The 25,738-nt window shown below is 43.8% G+C and overlaps 1 protein-coding gene across 5 annotated transcripts in view; it reads right to left on the bottom strand.

The window, feature by feature from the left end:
* The window catches only part of LOC135916190 (YTH domain-containing protein 1-like), an 82,587-nt gene that overhangs the window by 573 nt on the left and 56,276 nt on the right, over window positions 1-25,738 (bottom strand). For 2 of the 5 annotated variants that reach the window (XM_065449470.2, XM_065449469.2), the window contains 10 exons: window positions 24,014-24,131; window positions 20,901-20,985; window positions 19,411-19,634; window positions 16,968-17,047; window positions 14,885-14,927; window positions 13,345-13,416; window positions 10,577-10,628; window positions 9,082-9,108; window positions 6,500-6,574; window positions 484-594 (listed from right to left, as the gene is read on the bottom strand). In XM_065449470.2, coding sequence (XP_065305542.2) covers window positions 484-594; window positions 6,500-6,574; window positions 9,082-9,108; window positions 10,577-10,628; window positions 13,345-13,416; window positions 14,885-14,927; window positions 16,968-17,047; window positions 19,411-19,634; window positions 20,901-20,985; window positions 24,014-24,131 — 887 coding nt within the window. The remainder of the gene's footprint in view (window positions 1-483; window positions 595-6,499; window positions 6,575-9,081; window positions 9,109-10,576; window positions 10,629-13,344; window positions 13,417-14,884; window positions 14,928-16,967; window positions 17,048-19,410; window positions 19,635-20,900; window positions 20,986-24,013; window positions 24,132-25,738) is intronic. The other 3 variants (XM_065449471.2, XM_065449472.2, XM_065449473.2) reach the window with 3 other exon arrangements.

Below are 25,738 nucleotides of genomic sequence, written 5' to 3'. Positions count from 1 at the left end.
TAAAGCCTTTCACTCACAATACCTTTCTCACACATGCATGCCGAACTGTTCAAAACTAAGAACTGTTGAAATCTGCAAGCATTACTGGCTCTAGTGCGCAAGCAGACACAAGTCTCATTTGCAGGTATCAGTTGGTTGTTTTCAATGGCCGATGAACATGCACTTGTGACAGGCATTTTAACAAAGCTATCAGAGCTGCTTTAGTATTACTCAATACAGTTACAAATTACTGAACAGACCACATCAACTTGTAACATCACAAAACACATGACAAGGCATGAAACAAACAATATATCGGCCACAATTTTCTCAGCTAATGAGTAACCTTTGGCAAATAGACATTGAGAATATTCCAAGAAAGTATGCCTACAGATCTAACCAAGTTTTCTTTACTCAAGGCTCTATTACGACTGTGTCAAATAACAATGCAACAATTACTCAAAGTGGCGACAAACCAGAGCCGCACTAATCTGCTACGCATACCGATCGCTTCTCTGGTTGCCTTGAAGGTCGTGATGATACACCATGGTTGTAGTCAATGTGATGCATGTTTCGGTCATAGTGGTACGGCATGGCATCCATGGGAAAAGGTGGCTGCAGAAACATGGAACATTATGTCAAATCAACAGCTAGTAAACAGGAAGCCATGTCAGTCCACATCACATTAATAGCAAGGACAAGAAAGAAAGCTTGAATTATTATTCTTACAATGAAATCGGCAATAACATGAATATGTGCAGATCGTAAAGCAGTGTGCACCCTTTAGTGACTACACGGGAACATTGTCAGTATGTAGTCATTAAAAAATACTGAATGAAAGGTTAAAGGGATACCGAAGACAAACTACCGTAGGTTTTGCTCTATTAGTAAATTACATTTCTACAATACCAAAAGAGTCATTCTTACTGTAAGAGGAGACTCGATAATCCACAAAAGGCAAAATGAAAGACAAGTGGTGATGCTGTTTTGAAGTCTTCACACCAGCTTGGCAAGACTTCATGGATTTTGATGGTGTCTGCTCAGCTCTACCGTGGACTCTCGTTAATCAGAACTTCAAGGGACCAGGGAAAAAAGTTCCGTTTATAACGAGTTCTATTTACTGAGAGATAGAGCTCAAGTGTACAAAAGATGCTCTCTTGAAAGGGGCAAATGCTTTATTGCCAACAGCAGACAATAGGTGTAGCAGTTTGATTACAAAGCTGCTGCTTACAAATTCTCTACTTGCACACAGTTGCTGACTAGAAATAGGAGCATAGAACATAATTACATAAAGAAAAAAGTCATTTAGGCAAAGAAAATAGCCGTTTTAGTGAAATAATCCCTCTCAAAGTCATTGTTGACTTCAATCTTCATTATCAATTGTGAATGAATTGTGCTGGAATTCTGTGCCATCATTGAAAACACTAAGCAAACATTTAGCTCACAGACACTGTTAACACAAAAAAACCACAGCAATTCACAATCACGACAGAGCCACACTAACTATGACACCAACAAAATAAAGCAAAAGTCACCTTGCGACAACACAGAGAAATGGTGAGAAAACACGAAAAGGCAAAAATAATGGTGCCTGTCACGATGCCACTGAAATTAGGCACTCAGTTTCGTTTTCAGCCATATTTTTAGTTCAGATTATTTGGAGTTGTACAAAATGTTGTTCCATTTAGTTTTTTTTTTCATTTTCATTTATACAAAACCAACCAAACATAAGAATGTTTCATTTAAGCGATAATTCAATTTAAGTAATTTCTGCTTAATGAGATTATACTGCAATTAATTTTTTGCCTTTGAAGATGGACGACATTGTATTTGAAAAGAGCCAACGACTCAACGTAGCAAGTTTCAAGAATACTAACTTATCCAAAAAGTCTAAATACGAAAATTTGGAACTTTGCAATTTGCGATATCACACTGACATACTTAGGGGATTTGAGGCGAAATTCAAAAAATGAAACTTGTGCCTTCATTTTCACTTCTAATAATCTACCTACCGCTGCAATACTAACAGAAATAGACTTCTCAAAAACTACTTCCTCACTATGAACTAATTTAGTGTCTTTTTACTCTCCCTTTAATCAACCACTTAACCAAAAGGTTATGATGGTGAAAACAGTGACGGATTAACTGCCATGGCAGAACTTTGGATACCCATGTCACCAAATGCGCAGGCAAAGCAAAGGACATGTTTTGAAAAATAAATCCCCTCGACTACCCATAACTCACCAAACTTAAGATTACCGTATTTACTCGCATAATGATCGCACTCGCGTAATGATCGCACCCCTAAATTTTGTCGTCAAAATTCGATTTTTTTTTATTTCCCGCGTAATGATCGCGCCCCGAACTTGCCGCAGCGATATGTCGTGTGCTAAGTCTAGCGAATAATGATCGCGCTTACCACCTGTCGAATGCTACGCAAACGACTCTTTAAGACAAGCCAAGCGGCCTGCACGCACTAAACATTCTTAAGTAGATGCCTCATTTCATTACTTTCATCACTTTCCGCACTTCCATGACAAAATGAGGTACAACCAAACTTGCCTTTATTATGGGTTGCCTTTATAATGGCTGATGTCAACAAAAACAATAAAGGCGCATTTCGATTCTTTTCATCTGCTTTTGCACTCGTGAGCACGCAACAAATCGCGCGCGGCAATGACAGTAGCCACGTTTACTCTGATACGTTAAAAGTCTACCCTATTCATATGCCGACGCTTGTAACACAGCTAAGATATTCGCCCACCCTTAGCGGAAACGTGCCGTATTAGGATAGTAGTGAAGACAGATGCCGCAGTTTCCGCAGCATGCCCGTCATGTGTTTCTATGTCACTGGCAGCTAAGCGCGCCCACCTGTTTCTGTCCCCTCAAAGTGGACATGGCTACGTTATTGCCGCAAACTTGCCGATATTAACGGTAATATTCATCACTGATACGGAAGAAACTGTTTCAATGCACGTAATGTACTCACGAGAAGAAAAAAAAATCGCGTTTGGCGCGTTCGGCTTGCTCCGCCAGCCGCCATTTTTGTTTTGGTGTCCCGCACCCGCTATCTTGCATCCCGCAGCAAACGCGGGACGAAAAAAAAAAAAAAATTTTTTTTTCGCGGAAAATTTAACCCGCGTAATGATCGCACCCCTGAATTTGCGTCACTTTTTCTGACAAAAAAAGTGCGATCATTATGCGAGTAAATACGGTAGTAATGGTACAAGTACATAGTTTTCAAGCTTTTTCACGGCCTTACTATGGATCACCTTTAAGTCTGAATACAATCGGGAGTACAAAAATGGACTCTCTAAAAAAGAAGTGGTCAAAGTGGCCACAAAAGTATATCAACATGTTTCTGTATGCACTTATGCTTGCATGCATACCTGTATTCCGGTCAATATCAATTTGGATGCTACCCAACAAAAGGACTGTTCAATACACACAGCAACAAACGCTGGATGCACACGGCAAACGGAGTAATGTGGGCCAGGCTAGCTAGGCAAAAGGTTTTGATTACCATATTTACTTGCTTCTAATGCGCGCTCGATTGTAAGGCACACTGGTTTTCCATCACTAAAAGAAAGAAAAAACAGCCTTCGACTGCAACGTGCAGCCCCCCGTTTGATGTGACCAAAAAAAAAGTCCTTTACAATACCGCACAACTCATTCTTTCATACAGAAATACCACTTTCTCTCATTTGGAAAAATCAAGATTTACACTAAATATACTAGAGCTGCAAGAAATAAAATTGCAGTTTTGCCCGAAAGGCAAGGTTAGTAGTTCTATTGGCCGCATAAGCTCTTAAACATTCGCTTACTAAATTAAAAAGCATGGTGTCACGCAGGCACTTGCAAAACATGATCACGTCTCACTCAATGACCACGGAAACTTTTTATCAAAACGCTGGAGTGATGAAGTGCCGCAGCAGGAGCGAGCAAATTGACCTTTGTGCAGCCTCTCGCTTCAACGCGAACTAAGCGACGAGAAAACAGCATGGTGCGCGTAGATGCATAGACTGTCTCCATCGCAGATCACTTTCACAATAGGGGCTGCGCAGCTGCCGAAGTAGAACGCCTGTCCTCTTTGCACCAGTCCTGCACGCAAGTTTCACGAACTCCGAACACCTGTGATACGGCCCGATTTCCATCCATGTCTGCACACGTGATCACTCTCCCTTTAATTGCCGTGATGAATTTAGCGTGCTTTGACAGTTGGCACTTCCATGCTGACAGAGAAAACGCAGAAACGGGAAGATGGACGGTGGACTAACCTAAGCCAATGCTTCCTTTACTAGATGCTAGCCACGTCGCTTGCTCTCCCATTGAAGTGGCGGTTCCCCTAGTTCTGCATAAGTTCCATGAGGTGGCACCCATTGCATTTTCAACTTTTGGCGGCGGTGGCAGCAGCAGCCAAATGCTTGTGCTGGCGTGTTGATAGCACCAGTATGCATGGGTGTCTGCTAGCAAGTGCTCTTGCGGGCCTCCGAGACGGTAAGAGATGCCTAGCCTCAGAGGCTATGATCTAGGTTGCCACAGATCTATGTTTCGCCATAAGCAAACCTCGATGCCTTTTCGGGGAGACAAGAACAGGGAGAGGGCATGGAACCGGGTTTATTGGACACTGCGGCAGGTATCGATAATAAATGAGGCATTGCCTAAGCACACGTGCTACAGCACATGGAGGAAGCTACAGCAGCTAGGTTCGAAGTGCGTACGAGGCGGCAATTTTGAAATGCGGATGGCGATATGGTAACACAGATTTAGGGTCATACTCAATCCTAACGCGCATGCAATTTTTGGACCCGTTTTATCGGGGGAAAAGAAGTTCATGTTAGATTCGGGTAAATACAGTGATTGTTTCATGGTTTGACTGTGGCTATCAGACAATGTCCACTGGACTGACGAGACCAGAATAAACAGTACAAAGGTAGGCAGTGTGTCCTTTCGATGCAGTGTACTAGAATATACCATGTGTTGAAGCATTCACGCCATAAAAAACAACCCTACTGGTAATATTGTGATGGCCAAGCTAATTCCGGCTGTACACATTCCACTGTGCGAATAATGTAGAAACAATTGCATAGCATGATGCCAAGTACTTGAACTCGTCATTATACAATGCACCTACCGTGTAGGTGATGGTGACAAAAGTTCTGAATAACTGAGCACATCATACTTTGAGAGCACAAGATAATCTACTACATGTGTAGCTAACAAACAGATTTATGGCGTTTTTCACTGGTCTATCTGAAACAGGATTTTTGGTCTGCGGCAGCACAACCATACTTCACTGGTCGATCCAAAGCGGGTTGGCACTTGTGGGGGTTCCACTCTGCGTGCGGCTAGCGCTGAAGGCGAGCTCTGGATCTAGCCCCACGCAGTCGCTTTGTGTTACTCCCCAATCCGTAGCGCGGGAATCACGGCTACGTCGGGTTCGAACGATAAGGCAGCCAGCGGCGTCAACTGTAAGAACGTTTATTGCTACCGGCAATAAAGAACACTGGCAGAGGGACATCTTCTCTGTAATAGTAATAAATAGGCTGGCCTCGTTGCCCAGGGTAGTCAGGCAACGTGGTCACTCACGGGTTGCGGCAGGTACTCCAGTCCAGCAGGTTAGGGGTCCGGCCTCAGAGAGCGAGGGTCTCCCTCGGTCGCGCTGTTTTGTACCTTTTTACCTGGGCGAGGGGAATGTCCTCCTCGCCCGTCAGCTACATGCCTGCGAGTCGAGGAGGAAGGGCGCGTGCGCGTCGCGAGAGCGAGGGAGAATCGGGAGAGGGCATAGTGCGCCTCTCCCCTGTCTATGCCGGCTCTCGACGAGACGGCGCGGGGGAAGATGGGCGCGTGTGCTCCCCACACAATTTCCACTGGTCCCTTCGGATCAACTCGCTCAGCACCGGATCACTCTCACTAGCTCCGCTGCCGAGCATGGATTCAGGCACAAATAGGACGAGAAGCATGTCGCTTCCACATAGTGTGTGACAGAGACTGGTTGTTATGGGAACATAATGAGTTCAAGTAGGTTTCTGTGACTTGTGCATACAGACTTTCAGCAAAATCGTAGCAAGATCCAAAACTGAGCATTTTTGCTATCTGCTGGCAGGTTCAGATTAGTAAAATTCAAGCACTCGCTCCAGGACTTTGGCAGCCACTTGCTCCAAGTTGCTGCATTTCTGACACGTAATGCAGCACCAGAACTTCAGTTATTACAAGATGGTTTTGCTCGTTGATACAACAATGCTTTTGGCATGATTGTAATGGACAACAGCAGATGGCACTTACAAAAGAGATATGTTTTGCAAGTGCGGGCCTTGATTTTGGAAAATGTATGCCCAGCATAATCTGCCGCAATTCTCCAATTGCAACTACAAGATCATGAACGCAACAGCATGGCAGTTACTTCACTTCCTCACTGTGCCATGTGACTTGTCTGTGACAGTGCCAGAATGTAGCATGGAAGTATCATTATTGCAAACGCCCTTACGCGACACTGTAAAAGAGCAAAAGAAAGCCGTACCGGTGGCCCATATGGCATTGGCGGCAGGGGTGGTCTTTGATGATGGTGGTACTCCCTGAGGTAGTCTTGGTAAGCCTATTGATTTAAAATAAAAGAAGGGGAGATATTGATACAACCAAAAATTGTGAGTTTCACCCAACGTGCAAAGAAAGAACAGCGACAGGTCAGTATTAGACACGGCACTTCACAAAGTAGCAACACTGCAGTCCACATCCCCAGCAGAGTGACACAACTGGAGCATCACTGCTGCTGCCTGTCTGAAGTATGGGTTTAGGCAGAATATAGTGCAAATAACAACAGGTGCAAAACGGTTATGTGGCTATACTGCTGGATTTTCCAAGCCCAAATTTCACACATGGATAGCACTTTGAGGTCAATTTTTAAGCCATGCTTTGGTGTGGACAAGCAAATGACTTAAACAAAAAGGTAAAACTAAAATTTCTGAGTAAAGGAAACAGTAGTGCCTGCCACTGTTAGGGTAAAACATGGCATAAGCCACATCTTACAGCAGCCACAGATGGCACTACCATTCCATTGACAATCCAAATATAGCACTGCTGCACCTTGGCACACGTTTAAATACTGCATCCAAACACGTTGCAAATGAAATGCATGGCAAAACGCTACCTGTGGATTAAGTTTTAGCATGAACAAGCCAGCTGTTCAGAAGAATGTTTTACCAAACCTCATAATGAAAAGATAACACCTTTATTACATATAATGCTTGTTATGAGCATATACAGTGAAAGCTCGTTAATTCGAACTTCGATAATTCGAATTTATGGATAATTCGAACTGTACGATTTGGTCCGGCCAAGCTCCACAGAAGTCTATGTATAAAAAGGTTCGTTAATTCGAAAGCGAGAATGTTCCCTCACGGATAATTCGAACTACGCTCGCCTGGCACACGGCCAGAGAAACGCGCCTACTGCCTACACACAAGGCTGTATTGCCTCCGAAACGGAGAGAACGGCGAGAGAAGGCAAAATCGGAAAGAAATCTAACCGACGCGGGGTCAGCCAGAAGGCAGCGGCGGCTGCCGCCTCTCCGTTCTACGTAACCTCCGAGACTTCTAGCCTTCTAGCCTCTAGACTTCTAGCGAATCTCGGAGGCTTTGCAAATCTTGTACAGCTGCTAATGTTGTGCGGAGATGGCACGGCAAGCGCCAAAACACAGCGAATCAAGTACGTTGCAGCTGCGCTTGCAGTCAATAACCAACGAATCAGGGCCTTCACCACCTTCACATGTTCAGCGTCTTTGTCTCGGCAGTCATCATCAGCTGTGCACCTCTGTTTTCAGCTTAGGAGGTATCGGCTGTTGCGATTCATTGTGGTGGTGTTAAGCCTCGGCTAACGTTCGTTTCGGTGGACATCGGTGGTGTGGCACAGTCGGACCCAGAGCTTCGACTTGATCACTTTCTGACACGCCAAATTTCTGACATGCCCTACTGCTTCCAAATTGCAGTGTACTGTTGCTCTCCTTCACTTTCGTTAGTTCGAACTTTCGTTAATTCGAACTGAAGTGGCTTCCCCTTGCGGTTCGAATTAACGAGCTTTTACTGTATTCATTACACACTGATATTGACAAACAATATTCTAGATTTACCACATACTGAGGTTCAACTTAAGACAAGTCATGGTAAGTTTGTGCATCATTTCATGCCTGGCCTGCCAGACCCATTGGACTGCTTAGGCCCAAGTGCAACCCCAGGCCTAGACACAATGGAGCCTGCTGTTCTGGGCATAGCGCCAGAGCAAGGCCAGGCACGAACGTTCGGGTCAGCAGGTGTCCATACATAAGTGTGCACTACAGATGCAGATATGGTTCCAAGCATATGCTATCATAACCAACTTAATCTTCATGAATGGCCTACAATTACTATAACCCCCACTCCACACATAATTTGTGCTTCTATCGTTGAGCATTGTTGCTTGATTCCGGAGTTCTACACCCACCACCAATTGTCCCAAACCGAATAGTACTGGGGTAGACATATGATATGTACAGCTCTCAAATAAGTCATGGTATGCTGAACAATGGCCACTGAGCTGTCGCAAGAAATTGCTTCTTGCATGCTAACTTGCACAACCAACATTTATACACCAGTGCAAGGCAGTCCATGTTCTTCATGTTAGCAGTTTTTTTTTTTTTTTTTCAGCCTGCTTATGCGAGATCAATGGGACAAGACTTATAAATTAATTGACTGTTTAGGAATAAGCCTTCGCTTGAAGCCAGCGCTTCTTTCCTCCTTTTCAAATCTGAACCCACATCTTTTCTTGTAATCTTTATCCATCACCATGCAGTTGTTTTCAGTAAACACTGTTTTCTTATTAGAAAACTTGAAGTGTCCTATTTTACATCAGCACAATTTAAACTGCATTTGTATATCTACATGCGTTGTGTTATCACTAGTCAACAAAGAGTGTGACGTTGAGAACCAAAACTCTGCAAGTCTGCAACCTTTAATTCACACCTTCCGTTGAACCAAAAAGCTTGCTTCATATTGCAAGCAAAGTCTTTATGAAACGCAAAAACTCGGCAACGGTCACACAAAAATGTATAAGAAAGCATGCCACGCATACTTGCAAGTGCATCTCCCAGAAAGACTTCTACACGCACAGAGATATCAGGCAAGAAAAAACATTGGAAAAGAAGAAAGAAAGACGAAAAGAATTACAAGAAACATAAAACAAGTATAACGGTAGTAAATGTTACACATTTTGCACCAAGCACATGGACAAGATGCCTCAAGTTAGTCTTACTTTTCTTTCAAATAGCAGCGACATTTCTGTTGCACCATGCAGCATTTCCATGGTAACCATTTAAGTTAAAGCATGACTTCTCTAAAAAATCCCACCATACGTCCCCGACTTGGGTCAGTAATAGGCCTGATTCCCTTTCAGTTAAACTTTTGGGGGCCTTCATTCGAGTGCAGCGAGCTTAGGCAAATCCATGCAATACATATCATTCCCACGATAGCTGAACTATTGCAGCATCAAGAGTTCCTGCTGGTAATTTTTGCAGAACACGATAGTTCTCCTAATGTCACTGCTGAGGGAGACCTGCTCCTAGCTGTCTTGTACATTTTCTGCAGGAGTCTGATACCAGCAACAACACTGCTACAGCAGAAGAACGCCCACCAGGGTGGCACGGATTTTGGCCACAATACCTTGCTTCTCCTTTTGCAGGTTTACAATGAACACTTTCTCAGGGTTTGTACAGAACATTTAACACAAAATTCTACACCAATTCAAGGATTTCAAGCATGCCAAAGGCCAGCATTCAAGGACGGGAAAACAAACCTTATTCATACTCATACATTGAAGAATAGCAAAATCTCCTTCCTAGCTGCAATTTCTTGCAGCTAAGTAGCTGCTGGGTTGGACAAACACGTCAAGCTCTTCAGGTGGCTTTTAGAAGTTGGCTTTCCCATTGTAATGATATCAATTGCCTGATGGCACAAATATTAGTAGTGTCTGGCTTCAGTCAAAGATACTCGTGCTAAACCCAAATGGCTGAAACTTAGTTTCTGTCACGCATATTTAGAGCCTAGGACTCGAAAATGGAGCAATGACGACTACAATGTGAACCAACTAGCAAAACAACAAAATGGTGGCAACGCATGGTCACTTGATTTGGCATCATCTAGCTTGACGATGGCAATGACAAGTTAAAGAAACCCGCCATTGTGGACATGCCAAATTGAAAATGTTTAGCGACCGTCTCAAAAGAAATCGTCTAGGACTCTTTCTCAACAGACAAAGTCCGTGGCATAGCCCCATACATAGTTCTAATAATACTGTGGATGTTTGAAGGTCCCCCCAAACACCAGTTTTCAAGTTATTCAAGGTACACACTTAGTTTCAAGGAGTCTTAAGGGCCCTTGAATCTCTTTTCCCAAATTCAAGGGTTCATCAAGAATTTCAAGGTGCACGAACCATACTTTCTTTGCATCTTCTCAAATGGGAGATGCACGTGTGCCGGCACTGTAGGGTCTCTTAGGCTTCACTTAAATTCTTATCAGGAGCACCCCACTCAATGAAATTTGTTCAAAGGCAGTTGTTTCAGTGCACGTACCCCATTCATAGAAGGTTGATCTCTCCTGACGGGATACCTGTCCATGGGCATCCTGTAAACGTTTTTGCACAACTCAAATCAGTAATTGAATGCAGCAGGGCCACTGAAGAGACAACATACAGCTGCCACCGAAATGGACAGCTTGGGAGAGCATTCACAAGTTTAGGGTGTCCCAGTTCATTTTTGCCCTGTTTAACTTTCTAATTTTTTTCTAGCTAGATAATTACTACACATAAGTTATGTTGGTCATCAAAGAGGACGGATGACTGAAGAGCATGTAGGTCTTATAATAGTATATTGTACCAGTTTTCTTTCTCTTTAAAGGCATGGCTAATGCTGGCTGGGACACCCTGTAAACACTTTGGAAGGCACTTGAGAAAGGCAATGCTACAGCCATTATCAAAGCAAGTACCAAGATAAAAGAAAGAGAGAAAAAATAAATGTATTTCAATGTAAAAAGAAGGCTTTAGCTTGAGGCCAATCGTGGCTTCCCTATTCAAATACACACAAAACATAAATGCTCCCATTAGACAACTACTGAACCAATTTGAATTAAATTTGTCTACGTCAGAAAGCTTAAGTCTATGGGCTGGTACCAGAATGTTCATTTAGGGCCTCCTATATTTTACAAAAATGAGCAAAAATCTGCAAGTTAAAAGAAATTGAACCATAATGTTTGCAAATCTTTAACCTAGCCCCAAAAGCTCATATTTCAGCTCTGTAAAATGCATCTGTTAAAGGGACACTATATTCAAAGATTATGACAACATGGACTGTTAAAGTATCTTTCCAGAAACCCCACATCACATGTCTTGTGCCAAAAACAACACTTAGCTTAAGAAAATATTGCACCTAGCTCTAGCCTAGTATTGCTCTAGCCTCCATCTCGTAGACCATGGAGTAAGGAAAGCGTTTTGATTCCTAGCTGTCAGATGGCGCATCATTTACCACTGGTGGCATAGAGTGCATATTGACTGGAGACGATGGCCCATTTAAACTACATCCAGTACTGTGCGGTTGAAAAGTTGGCCTCGTATCAAGTTTGACATTCTTTTGTACGATCGTACCAATTCAGACAATAAAAGTGTGTCACTTTTTTCTTAACGCCGTGCCTGCGTATATAGTTGTCCTAATGCAAGATGCGATGGTACAGCAGGGCCCGTCTATCACATCGCTTAAATACTGCATGCATGTGGTTGCCTCTTTATTACGAGCTTCGCGAGCCAGAAAACCAAGTGCAGCACTACAGAATACAGAAACTACCAATACAAGAGAGCATGGGCAGCCTTTTTCCCAGTTGCCACGTCCTTGCCAAGGGTAACGGCCATTAGTTGTTCTAAGAATCCAAAAGAACTGAACAAGTAGCGTTTTCTTTCGTGCTATAATGCAATGCAGTTACCTTTTTATTATCAGTGGTTAAAGGGACACTAAAGTGAAAAATGATTTCTTCTGCATCAGTAAATTACCGTTCTACAACACCGAAAACACCACTCTTACAACGATAAGACGTTTGGTAAGCCAGAAAAGGCGCAAGAACGAAATACGGGTGGCGACGCCTACTTAATTTACCGCACCTGGAGGCTGCGACGTCTTGGATTTTGATGGCATCTTCTAGGGCTTACTAATTATATATAGCGGTGCAGATTGACTACACTGTGTCCTAAAGGAATCAAATATTAAACATGGCAAGTTTCGGGATCCTTTATTAAGCGAACGCAGCCCAAATGCGAAAACATACTTTGGAATCCCTGAAGTCACGCTGACGTACCGGCTCTGGGGTTTCGGCGCGAAATTCAAATACTGATACTTGGACCTTCATTTTCTCATCTAAAAACCAAACTATGTTTTTGAAATTACTGCCTGCAGGTTTCTCAAACGATGCTTCATTAGCCTAAACCGATTTACTGTTTCCCTTTATTGTCCCTTTAAGTACAAATGACAATTATAATGAGGAGTTGCTACATCATCAAGCTAGTACTAAGGTGTCCTGGTGGAGTCTCAAATCTTGTCCTGCATTTACCTTATTTTCTTGATTACTATATCTCTGTCATGGATAACATGCCTTGCATGTTCTCAAGTATTAATCTATCAGTTTATTTTGGCTCACTATTTGCCTTTAGTGTTTCTTTAAAGCATTTCAAGCAGACAAATGTGATATACAAGTCTAGAACTTATGCAAGAAGGTTGCAATGTTTACAAGGGTTTTGCCAAAATGCTACTCACAAATTATGCTGTAGTTAAGAATATTGTAGAATACGCCAATTCTGCCCGCTTTAGATGTCTCAATATTAGATATACAAAATACAGAAGTAGGCTTTCCCATACAATCTGGCTGCCCTACACGAGATGGCAAACCTCCCGCTTCCCGCACCATTGAGTCAAGGGTAAGCAAGCACGCAGCAAGAACGTAGTAGGGGAGAAGGTGGGTCTTTTGCGATCTTTGCTGGCAGACTAGTTGGTGATGCATTTTTCATAGCCATTTTGCAGCCCATATACATGTAGATAAAAGCCATGAAAGGACAGGAAGTAGAGTTTTATTGAAGGCAGTACCAAGATATCAATACCAGATGAACGATTAAAATAAGAACAAGAACAATAAGATCAAGATTACTGAAGGAAGATACTAGCATGCCACTGTTTGGCAGCAATCACAAAGGCCACCCTCTGTCTATCGACAATTGCACGTGCTCCTTCCCCGGAGATACAATGGATGATGCACCAACACACCAGGTAGCACCCTTCTCTATTTCACAGGCATCAATTATCACCTGTCTTTTCTCTGCATCAGCCCTCTGTCCTGTCCCTTGATTCTTCCTAGGCTTGTATGTGCTGTAACACTTCTACAGAAAAGACGGTGGGGAGGACAGTGGCACCAGCTCATTCACTTCTGCGTTATTACTGCATCTAGTGCGACCTAATACATCTTGTGTGGACCATAGAACATATGGAGGAAGAGCACTCTCGGAATTTCGCACATGTCCTATAACAAGATTTACAGAATTGTCATATTTTGCTTCTTATATTGCTGCCACAGCTGCAAGCTTGATGCTTTCGTTTCGCTAAGTTATGCAATTTTCTACCATTTTTGTTAACTGATGGCAAAGAAAATAATCTGCTCGCATCAGTCGGTAGATTTTAACTTTCCTTTTAAATACAACCTCACCAAGTGCAGTGCAGCATATGCCAAGCAAAACTATTTCTCTAATTGTATGTACTTATGCTCCCAAGGGAAAGCTTCCTCCTAATTAACAAAGGGTAACCAGCAAAGGATGGAGACTATCTCCAGCATATTTTGAGGTTAGCATTGACTTGCATCACTTCACACCACATGATAGCGACACTTTTTCCTGGTGTGATTGCAAACTGCACGGTACATCTTTTAATTGGCAACAATAGGAAGTACAGTTCACTGCGAGTGCAAAATGGACACATTAATGCTTAGGCAAAGCAACGCCAAAAATACATCAGGGTTATGTTTACGGCTGTTTCTGCATAATGAAAGAAAAAAGGGTTTTTCAGGGAAATAAACATAATTGTGCAACAGTAAGATATGTTTAAAAAATTTATTTGAGTAAACAGCTGGTATGTGATGCTTCAAATGTTATATCTGAACCACATAGTTCTCTAGACAATCTCTAGTATGAAGATAACAGGCACGTCCTTATGGATATACCCGATTTCATACTAGCATATGTACACAATTACATTGTTTGCATTTCCGATGACCGCGTTTTCCAGGCTGACCGCCATTACAAGGTTATCACTTGTCGCATAACGCCTTTCTGTACTGCATCTTTCTCGAATATTGTCACCAATTTTATCGCAAAATAATCGTATAATTAGATCGCATGGATGAAACAAATAGTGGTGTACATCCTTAAACTTATGTGAGCACTAGCAATTACGCTGGAACACACGAGTCATGTATAAATAACCGGCACACCTGAACTGTGAATCATTTTTGATGACTGACAACTCTGCTTGCTGCTATCATTGTGTTTTGTGTTGTTTCCCTGGCTTAACACAAGTTCTCCCAATAAAGAGTTAATCGCAATTGGCAATCTTATTCTTCACCGTCACAACAATGTGACCATATAACGAAGATATGCATGTACCTTAATCGTATTCGCAGTTTCAGACCTCTTGGTGATGCACCAGAAACAGTCCCCGAGATGCATTTGTTGTGCACTGTCCACACCTGAAGACATATCGTACTCTAAGCCCTGCCTATATGTGCTTGAAGACTAAAAGCCTGTACACATGCACACACACAAACTGATTAACGCAAGAGTAAGGACAGATACTAACTCATGATCAGGACCGTACCTCCCACGACGAGCCAGGCGGTAACCTAAACAAGTGGAGGAGAACACAAGACAACAGCAGTATGTTCAAGTGGTTATTCTCACAGTGAAGCAGAAGGCGACGGTCTCTCATGCAGGTAATACACAAAACTTTAGCTTACAGCCCCTCTGTCCCACCTCTTTCCTGCAATGGCCAACTGATACCATGCAGTCTCCATACTTGTTTCCAAAAAGCATTATTGAATAAAGGCAAATCAGACATCCACCCGTTCGTAGCAATTGCTACAAAGCAAACCCATACGGGTTCCTCCTCCCGGACCAGGACGAATTTTTCTTCAACTATGAGGCTTTCCTTTTGAGGAACCCGTATGGGTTTCCTTTGTAGCAATTGCTACGAACGGGTGGATGTCTGATTTGCCTTTATTCATTACTTCTCTCCACCTTGCGGATTTCCGCAGAACTACTACGTCAAAAAGCATTATTATACATTTAATTTCATATTTCTGATGACAAAAACATGCAAGGAAAAATGCACAAACTTCAGAAAACTAATGAACATGCTAGGAATTGATGAAAAATTATGCAATCCCATTCAGCATGTTGTTTTGCCTCTTGCTAAATGCTCTCAGCACGCCGCTTCTGCTTAATGCTAAGGGCTCATTCCCAACATAAACTGGCAGAGTTAAAGTGACCAGGCTGATTGCAAATGGTCATACTGGTCAAAAAGCTATTGTTTTCGGCCAGTCACTTACTGCTAAATTTTTCATCTGCGTGACTGCATTCGCAAACCTGCTGAGGCAAACAACGGTGCAGCAGCAAAATAACGCTTAATGTGGCAACGCTGGTGTGAGCTGATGTGAAAGGCGACACATTTTGTGGTAGCAAAATGCAGACCACGCAAGCCAGTGTGAACATCAATTGGCGTCAGTAACTCCTTGGTTGCCAGTCGTGGTCGACCACGCGATCTATGTCAATCATCGGCACGAACGCGACCAAAGACTTGCACAGGCCCTCACAACAGATGCAAAAAGAGCTTCACTAGTGAACCCAAGCAACAAGTACAAGATACAAGGGGCATCCAAAAATTAAGTTCCAATAATTTTCAAATGAGGCATGGACATTAGAAAAAGAAGTGCTTAAGTTGTCAGAAAAAGTAATGCATAGGCACTTTTTCAAGATATAAATAAGCCTTTCGTAGGAATGTGTTGTAGCACAGCAGTTTTGTATGCAGATGTCATGCTAAACTACCACCAGAAAATTTTTGTTTTACCGGCCACCCTAGATGTACAATGAGAGAGGGGAAATGGCTGCCTTAATACACTCTCCTGTCTGGTGAGAAGCTTATGGTAAACCATGTTACTGAATACCAAGAAGTTGACACCAGCAGAGATCCATTTGGCAGTAGTTCAATGCCTATGGAATAAACGTCATAAGCGATGGTATAGGCACGCAATGGTGCAGGCAGTTGAGGGCAGGCCAATGCAAATATGCATGAAGAAGACAATTTTGACCTGCCATCCTTCGATACAGTGGTAATGGTGGGAAGGGTAGTGCAAACAATCTAAAAAAGCAATAATCACTATTTTTATTTTTAAACATTCTTCCACTGGTCACCACTACATAGTTACAGTGGTAATGATGAAAAGTGTATGGCGACCAATTTTCTGTTTATTTACAATTTCACAACTTTCCTCCAAATTTTCACACATTAGCTGCAACCTGCTGCAGACCTCAAATGAGCTGCAGCTCAGGCAGAGGCAATATCCTGATTTCAGTCACTAGAGGCAGATTAGCATGACAACAGCATACAAAACTCAGTGCAGTAGCACGACAAACCTCTACAAAAGGATCATTCACATCTGGAAAAATTACTTATTGATCACAGACTATATAGCACTGTCTCTTTCTGTTGTTCCAGTCCTTTATTTGATGACCCTCATATACACCCAATTCAAGTCATGCCAAAAATTTTCGTTATCAAAGAAATGCACCGAGTTACAAGCAGGTTGGCCAAATCTGGGCAGCTCTGACGCTACCTTACACAAGCAAGCGTACTCACGCTATGACAATGCACAGACAGACATTACCATCATCTGAACTTTCCCTACGGTGCCTCGGTCGTGGAGAATGTGAACCATGGCTATTTCTGGACCGGCGGCTATGCACCCTGGAAAGTAACAAGTGGCGCAAGAAGCGAAGGCAGGTTAAACATGCACACAGGCATAGGCACCAGCCACCGAGACTGTCACATGTATGCCAAGAGTGCATGACAGCAGAGCTGAAAACTGCTGCCAACGCTACCAACAAAAGCGTCCTACATGCGTCGCACTGCTAGAACCCGCCGCACGTGATGTTGCACCTGCGAAAGAGGGCAAAGATCACAACAGCCAAGAGGCAGAAAAGGAAAGAAGATGTTGAAAGAAATAAGCCTGCTACATCAGTTCTTGTAGTTGACTACCTTCCAGGCGGGCACAACAAACTAAGATGTGATAAGTGCATTTTATGCCCTAGGCACGTCTTTCTAATGCTAAAAAGTTCGCGCCAATACAGTTTGGGCATCTAATCTACTGCCCACGTGCAGAGCCACGCAGTCTGAACTAGAAAAAAATAGAGGAATGTCCAAGTGCACTTGTACCAACAGTTACATACTTCTCAATACGATCTGTATATTACAGCAATGTTCTGCTATGCCATAACAAACATGCTAACTTTAAGCTCCAAACAAACGATTACTCATGCCTACAGTATGACCTGAAAGTGACATTTCAGCTAGCAACCTCTTACAGATATTTAAACAAACTATGCATAATTACAAATTCTGCAATGATTAAACTATTCTTCAGAAAATTGCACAGGTCACTTCTGTACATCAACAAAGCAAAAAAAAAAGTGTGTAGGAAGTTATGTCACCCAAGTACGAAAAATGCAAGAACCATTAGGTGCCCCCTCTTTACAGCTACAAGACCTGACAGGATGTAGACGATGAAGCAAAAAATAAAAAACAAGGAAAGATGTGCCAATAATGGATCAAGGTAGAAAGCACGCACCTACCGCAAAAGCGACCTGCACAACGTCCCACACGTTTGAGGTCTCACTCGCGCACAGATCTCGATTGAGTGTCCCATAGTGGGCAGTGTAGGCATAAACAGTTCCAGCACGGGGAAACACGACATACTTATTTTTTCCAGCCTGCTGCTGGTTTCAAATGGGGTCTGTTGGCTCGGTGAGACCCCAACCTTCTCATAGAAAAAGTCCAAGCACGCACACCTCCCTTCCCTTCCACACGTAGTACACAACACAATTTCTTCAAGCTTGCTAGCGGCAACTCCTCAAGCTACAGTCGACTTCTCCTAGCGACCCCCGTCCCATGACCTCTCGCGTCACGCCCGACAGTCCTCCTCATCACAAACATCCTCCTTACAAAACGCGTTCACTGGTACGGGGGGGGTAAGGGTGCACACTAAGCAGCTCCCCGGCAGAATCCTTGCACACTGGTGCCGGCGAAACACACCATGCCGCAAGTCCAGAGAACTGAGCTCCTTCCACCTCTCTCTGGGCGAACACGCAGAAGTAGTCCATGCAACGGCCCACCACCCATCCTTGACCTAGTGCGCTCTTCCTTCCCGCCTCACATCACTTTCCTCGACAACGACAAACTTCATCATCTCCAGAGAAGACAGCACAAGCCGTGGTAAAAAGTCCCAGCAGCTGGGCAAGGGCCTTGTGACAATCGGTGTCACGATGGAAGCACTTCCCTCACACCGCGCACACAGTCCAGGATTGGAGCCGCGGCGGCAACTCTCCAGGTAACAGGTGGAAAAGAAAAACAGGGAAAATGGTGAGAAATGCGCAAGCAGCTTCTATCTTATGCGCTGCATTCATATTATAATATGCGTTTAAGATGTTTAAGGCAGAATCCTTAACTAAAAGAAGGCCACTGCTAAGCTGAGCTCCTGCCAATTCCTATGCGCTTTGCCTGGAGCACAGTTTCCGATGGCTAAATGACATTATACCAGAGTTTTAGTTCTCAACCAAGGTTGCAGACACCTCTTTTCACTCTTCATGCCATCCTTTCCGCAAGCTTATACAGCACTGCTAGCCTACGACAACCAAGTCCCTGAATTACAGGTTCCCAAATGAATTTCCTCTCATGGGCCTTCATTCCTGCGAACATAACAAAAAGTGTTTTTAATCTAACCTGATCATTCTGGCTTAACACAAAGGCTCCCGCACGATACATTGAAAGCTAGGTGCGCATCTCAAATCGGTGTTCAGACCAGACTTGACAGGTTTTGCAAACAGCCTCTTGCTGTCAAAGGGCTGTTGTCGCTTGCGAGCTCTTAATTTCTTTAGATGGCCTATTCATCAGCCATCAACGCACAGACTCTTCTGTCAGCACACGCTGCCTCATCCAAAACAAGAGGGGGAGCCTGGAAATATGCTCAGCCGCCCTCCAGAGTCCCGCAGCGGCACGGGTGGTGCACAGTCCAGCACTGCCACAGCAACAAGCGTCCTGGCGTCAGGTCTAACCTCGCCAGATGCAAACGAGCTTCATCCCTTCCGCTGGTGCGAGCATGGCGGTGGCGGTGGCCACGGCCGCAGGGGGACGCGGAACGACGTGATGGGGTGCGGCGGCGGTGAGTGGGGCTTCTACGCGACGAGCGGCCCCGGCGGCGCAGGATACTGCGGAGGTCGATGTTTTCGTCCACGGGAAACAGCTGGCAGAGCTCTTCAGCAACGCGAGGTTCGATTTCCTGTTACAAGTGTGAGCAGACAAGGAAGGAACAAGAGTTGGCTCTGTGTGCAAGGCAACAGCACATAACACGATGCACCAATGTGAAAGGGAACGCTAGATTTACTTACAAAGCCAATGATTTTTCTAGTTCTTACACTGAACTAAAATAGGCTCCACGAGTGGAATTGCACGCAACCAACAACAAGCAACATTCTGAAGTACACCTCTGCAAGGATCACTGATATAATATCAATAATGTGTTCCTTTTCATACTGGTACAGTGTGTATATAGCAGTCTAATGCCATAAAAACCATGCACGTATGTGCACAGGTACCACAAGCAAGCGGGATTGCATTCATTTCAAAACAAAGAAAAAGTGCCAGAAAAGACTGGGACAAGAGTTATGAGCACTCATAACTTTTTCCGCAATTAGTCCCTTCCCCCACTAACCCTTTCTTTTCCTTTTCAGATGCAAGAATGTGTTAAGTGTTATGGCTTATGGGACAATTATCACTCGATTGCTTACGGGACCCTTGACAATAAAATTAGAGAATTTTTCACAAGCTTGCAACAATGTTCTGGAAGTACCTAATTGAAGATGCAAGGCTTGGGAAGATTTTGCATGCATACTGTGACCTTCCCTAGAGCCTTTGATTCTCTGCCACTTAGTTGCTGCTTCCACTGGAGGTTCCTACGCCCCTACCCCTAAGCTATACGCCTATACGCCTATACCCCTAAGCTTAGAACTTCAGACCCCTATGGCTCGAACACATAACAAAGCCAGATGGCACAGGCAAAAATTTGCATAAGGAATAGCCAAGTAGCGAGAATGCAGTTTTATCCAGTCACACACAAAATTTTATGTTCAGTTGAGTTCTTCATGAACTGCAAACTGCCAGTAGCAAGTGGAAGGCATGGCCAGACTAATTTGTATCTCCACCAATGGAAGCACCATTTTTTTTTTAAGGCAATGTACATTTAGAACGAAAAAAGCACTAACTAATAGGTCTAGAAAGAGAATGCGCCGACTTACAACTGCAGATTTATTTTGCCTGGCAAAATATATACACATCTGTGCACGTGTGCATCTTTCCCCTCTTTTTGTCTCATTGGTTTATTATATAATTTATTTATTACATATTCTAGTATTAGTTGGTTTATTATATATTTACATTTGTTTTCTGATCGTCACTGCCCCATTCCACTACACCCTTTCTGCATATACATATTGTTGCACACAGCAACCACAAGAAATGTTCACGAAATCCTCTCTGCCTGTATTACCTGACCATCACGACCTATCTTGACTTGTTTTCCATCATTCCAAGGGTTGTACAGATGGGCAGTCTTGGTGAAAGGGAGCTCACGTCTGTAAGAAACAGAGGCAACAATGAGTACACACACATCAAGCAACAAAGACGGCAAGCAAGGTGAAACTGGTCCAATTTTTTGTGCTTGCCATGTATTTCTGGCGACTGCCTCAGCACATTCTTGTGCTGCCTTTAAAGTCACAGCTACATGAGCACATCAAATGCCAGTTTGCCAACTGGCACAGAGGGGAGTTCACCTAGAAGTGTTGTCTGCCAGACTTATTGGGCATTACAGACAAACCTCTACACTCGCCAGAGTGCAGTGACCTCGTGTCCTCACATTGCGCACTGCCGATGTTCAGTCAACAGCTCATGTGCCCCACTAAGCAATAAGTGCAGCAGTGAACCATGACTCATTGCTGCACGCCTCACAGTCATGCCTCACTGGAGCAAGTTTTGTTGCCTCAGCAGATATCTTTGGTTTCATTCAATGCGGCTGCACTTGCTCAACTAGTTATAGTTGGTTCAGGAGGATAGCCGACCAAGAATGAGTTGTTCAATTGTCTTGCAAGTTTGTTGTAAGTTATTAAAATGTTGTTCTGTATTGCAAAGATGTGTATCGAGAATCTTTTCGAATATTCGCCCACCCCGCTATTTGACTTATTTTTCAGCGTATCTTTTTCCGTATTTGAGTAAGTGCAAAACAGTCAGACGTCGAAGGTGCGTCAGTTCGACATCTGTTCCAAGAAACCACAAGCACTGCGGAACACTACCAGACTACCGTATTTACTCGCATAATGATCGCACTCGCGTAATGATCGCACCCCTAAAATTTGTCGTCAAAATTCGATTTTTTTTATTTCCCGCGTAATGATCGCACCCCGAACTTGCCGCAGCGATATGTCGTGTGCCAAGTCTAGCAAATAATGATCGCGCTTACCACCTGTCGAATGCTACGCGAACGACTCTTCAAGACAAGCCAAGCGGCCTGCACGCACTAAACATTCAAGTAGATGCCTCATTTCATTACTTTCATCACTTTCCACACTTCCATGACAAAATGAGGTACAACCAAACTTGCCTTTATTATGGGTTGGCTTTATAATGGCTGATGTCAACAAAAACAATAAAGGCGCATTTCGATTCTTTTCATCTGCTTTTGCACTCGTGAGCACGCAACAAATCGCGCGCGGCAATGATAGTAGCCACGTTTACTCTGATACGTTAAAAGTGTGCCCTATTCATACGCCGACGCTTGTAACACAGCTAAGATATTCGCCCACCCTTAGCGGAAAGTAGTGAAGACAGATGCCGCAGTTTCCGCAGCATGCCCGTCATGTGTTTCTGCCACTGGCAGCTAAGCGCGCCCACCTATTTCTGTCCCCTCAAAGTGGACATGGCTACGTTATTGCCGCGAACTTGCCGATATTAACGATATTATTCATCACTAATACGGAAGAAACTGTTTCAATGCACGTAATGTACTCACGAGAAGAAAAAAAAAAAATCGCGTTCGGCGCGTTCGGCTCGCTCCGCTAGCCGCCATTTTTGTTTTGGTGTCCCGCACCCGCAATCTCGCATCCCGCAGCAAACGCGGACGAAAAAAAAAATTTTTTTTTTCCCGGGAAATTTAACCCGCGTAATGATCGCACCCCTGAATTTGCTTCAATTTTTCTGACAAAAAAAGTGCGATCATTATGCGAGTAAATACGGTACTTGGCGGAGTAACACGTGTGCAGAAGCTGCACCCCTGTAGCTTTCCCTTTATTGCCCCAAAAACCTCTCTACGAGTACAAAAAAATTGCGGTAAAACTTATCTGACAATGACTACTGACAGTGACTGTCGATGACTGTCAACAAAGAGAAGTCTGGGTCGAAATAAAACTGTTCTTGAAGAGTTCTTGGTTCTATGCCAGCCTTAATGAATGCTCCTCATATATTGCTATTACAGTTGAACCACGCAATAACGAAATCGGAGGGGAACCCAAAAAAAATTCACTTTCGCGAGAATTTCGTTGTTACAAAATGGGACAGTACAGATAGGTAACTCATCACAGAACGAAATGTTACTGTGAAAATTCCGTTAGCCTACTTGGGCAAGCTTGTGAGGATTCTCGGTCAACTGCGCTCGGAGATACGATCACTTTTGCGTAACTCAAGCAACAGCACTCCATGCATACAGCAGCATTTCTTCAGCGCGCACTATCGCCCGTAGGCGCCAACACCTACGGTGCTGAGCGCAGAAGTGCTTGTATCTTGTATACCCGAAATCAGTCAATCGAGATTACGGCCCTTTCATGCAAATCTAAGTCCGGCACCAAATCCGCACGCGATGCCTGTTGGGGGGCACCAAATCCAGCGTTCTTGAAGCAACGAATGCATGTTCCCGGACAGTCGCTCGATCATGGCATGGTGCGTGGCACTCCATGCTGCGACCACCACCTCAAGCGCCACAGACAATTCCACGTTGGTGGGATGTGAATTCCCTTGTTTTTGCTGCATCTTCTTTTGCCGAGGCACACATTACGCACTACATTAGGATTGCAAAAACCGTCGTCACATGTAGGTAGCAACACACTGCCGCTTCAAACGGGCGATCAATAAAGAAGATGGCGGAAATGATGTCTTCACAGCACGATCGTTTCTGGCGCATGGTTGTTCTTGTAAAGAAAAATAGCGGAATGTGTGGTGGCGGTAATGTGGTGTTATTTTACGCAATTTTAGTGCAAAGCAATCGCATTTGAGCACATTTACGAGCCTGCTAACCTTGCGCTAGTCGATAAATGTCGTACAGTGACATTCCGTTTTCAAGAAATACGAAATGCATTGAATCCCATGGGTGTTCACCGGGGATACGCAAATATTTCATTTTTCTGAGAATTCATTACCGTCTGTTTCGACTGTATGGTGCTTTAAACATGTAACCATTTCTTTTGTGTGTGTTCTTAAGCTTTATTATTCTTCCTCCCAGCATTTTTTCTAATGAAACAATTTTCCAATTGGATCCTAAGGTGGGACAATTTGTTGCAAACGTGACGAAGCCAAGTCCATAATTATATATGATAACATATCACTACAGTTCCTCACCTGCAGATCCAGTCCACTTGGAAGACGCCGCCCAGAGCCCTGGCACTCAGACCGGGCGGCAGCACCCACTGGATTGTAGGGCAGTCGTGGTTCGACTCCGACGCTAAACGTGCAAAGCCTGGATAGCAGTCAAGACGGAGCAAAATTGCATGGTCTAGAGGTGATCACACCATAGTGGGAGACTTGGGAATAATTTTGACCAGCTGGGGCTCTCTTTAAGGGGACAAAGTGGATTTAGAAACTTTTTTTTATTTTTTTTTACTAAAGTTAACGAAATGCTGATTTCAAAAATATAATTACTTTTCAAATTGACTGAGTGGTTCCAGATATAATTAAAATTAATCACCTATCATTTATCTGAACAACTCTAAAAAGAGCATCAGCCAGAATGTTTGTAAAGACATACGGCTGGATACTGCAACGCGCAAGCAACACAAATGTAGGACTACTTTTTTTATATTGCAGGTATTACCAATTTTCCAGCAATATGAAGTTTGATTTTTAGACATGGCAATCACGTGGTTCAATTAGTAGCCGGATTTTAAAATTTACAAAAGCGAAATTAAAATATCTGCTCCTAGCATTGTGTAGTACATACATGTAGCCACATGCCGCTGTTAAAATTTTGGTTCTATGTGCCCTGAAGACCGAAGTACCGCTTTTGCAAGTTTAAAGAACACCAAAAATGAGATTCTGAGAAAACTTGAAAAAACAAAATGAGCTTACTTTTATAACAGAACGCCACAAAATATTTGAATATGTACAAGTGGTATTGCATTAGTAGCCTCCAGGAATGTAGTCTGTCTGGCTAGTGTCACTATGGTGATGGCTTCTGAGCAGCCGCTACAAGTTTTCAGCAGATACATGCTCAGCAGACGCAGCCAGCATCTCGTTTGTCCCGGCAGCAGTGTCGTCAACGCGATCTAGTAGTTCCGATTTTTGGTCAGTAGAAGGAGTTGGCGCTAAGGCTTAATGTTTTCTTTGAGCTTCACTGTCAATACGCCGCAAAGATTCCGGCTACAAAATAGTAGCGTCGTACTGAAACGTAGATGAAACGCGGCCATTGTCAGCAGCACTTTGGGGGATTAGGCCTAACCCGTCATCGGGATCACCGGCGTTGCTCGACTACGGGAGCAGGCAGGCTAAATATAGTCTCACGTAGCATGAGCGTGCGCACACGTTACGTCACGTTGGCGAGAACAGCGTCTATTGTTTGACCATTGGTTCGACACACTGCTGCAGCCAGCGTAACTAGACATGGCCAACGGACTCCAACGCTCGTCCGTGCGCCGATTAACGTCGGACTAACATGTTAACGTAGATATGTTAACGACATGTTAACATCGGACTACAAACGTGCCTTATCGATGTCATCGGGAAGCAGCCTGGCGGAATGTCGTTTCTCAATGTTGTACGCCAGCTTTCTCTGCTTTTTTTTTTCTTTCTAAATTTGAACTTCGGAGTCGAGGTCGGAATCGCTGTCAGCGTGGGAAACCTCGTTGGCACACATGGCGTGTGCAGAGCGGCCACGGAGTGATGCAGACGACACCAGTCTAGCCAATAACGTGGCTAGCTGAGGGTCACATGCCTTTGTCAACCAATTGCAGCACGCATTGGGTCTTCTCTTTGAGGCAGAATTTCTTCCCTGCCAATGTGCGGACGGAGCCGGTGGCGGCGGGAAAATGAAGACGGGAGACTGCTCTTTCAAACTATATACAGGACGGG

The sequence above is a fragment of the Dermacentor albipictus genome, chromosome 9 (assembly GCF_038994185.2).
Source record: "Dermacentor albipictus isolate Rhodes 1998 colony chromosome 9, USDA_Dalb.pri_finalv2, whole genome shotgun sequence".
Taxonomy (NCBI): domain Eukaryota; kingdom Metazoa; phylum Arthropoda; class Arachnida; order Ixodida; family Ixodidae; genus Dermacentor; species Dermacentor albipictus.
This window is presented reverse-complemented; position numbering and strand designations above follow the sequence as displayed.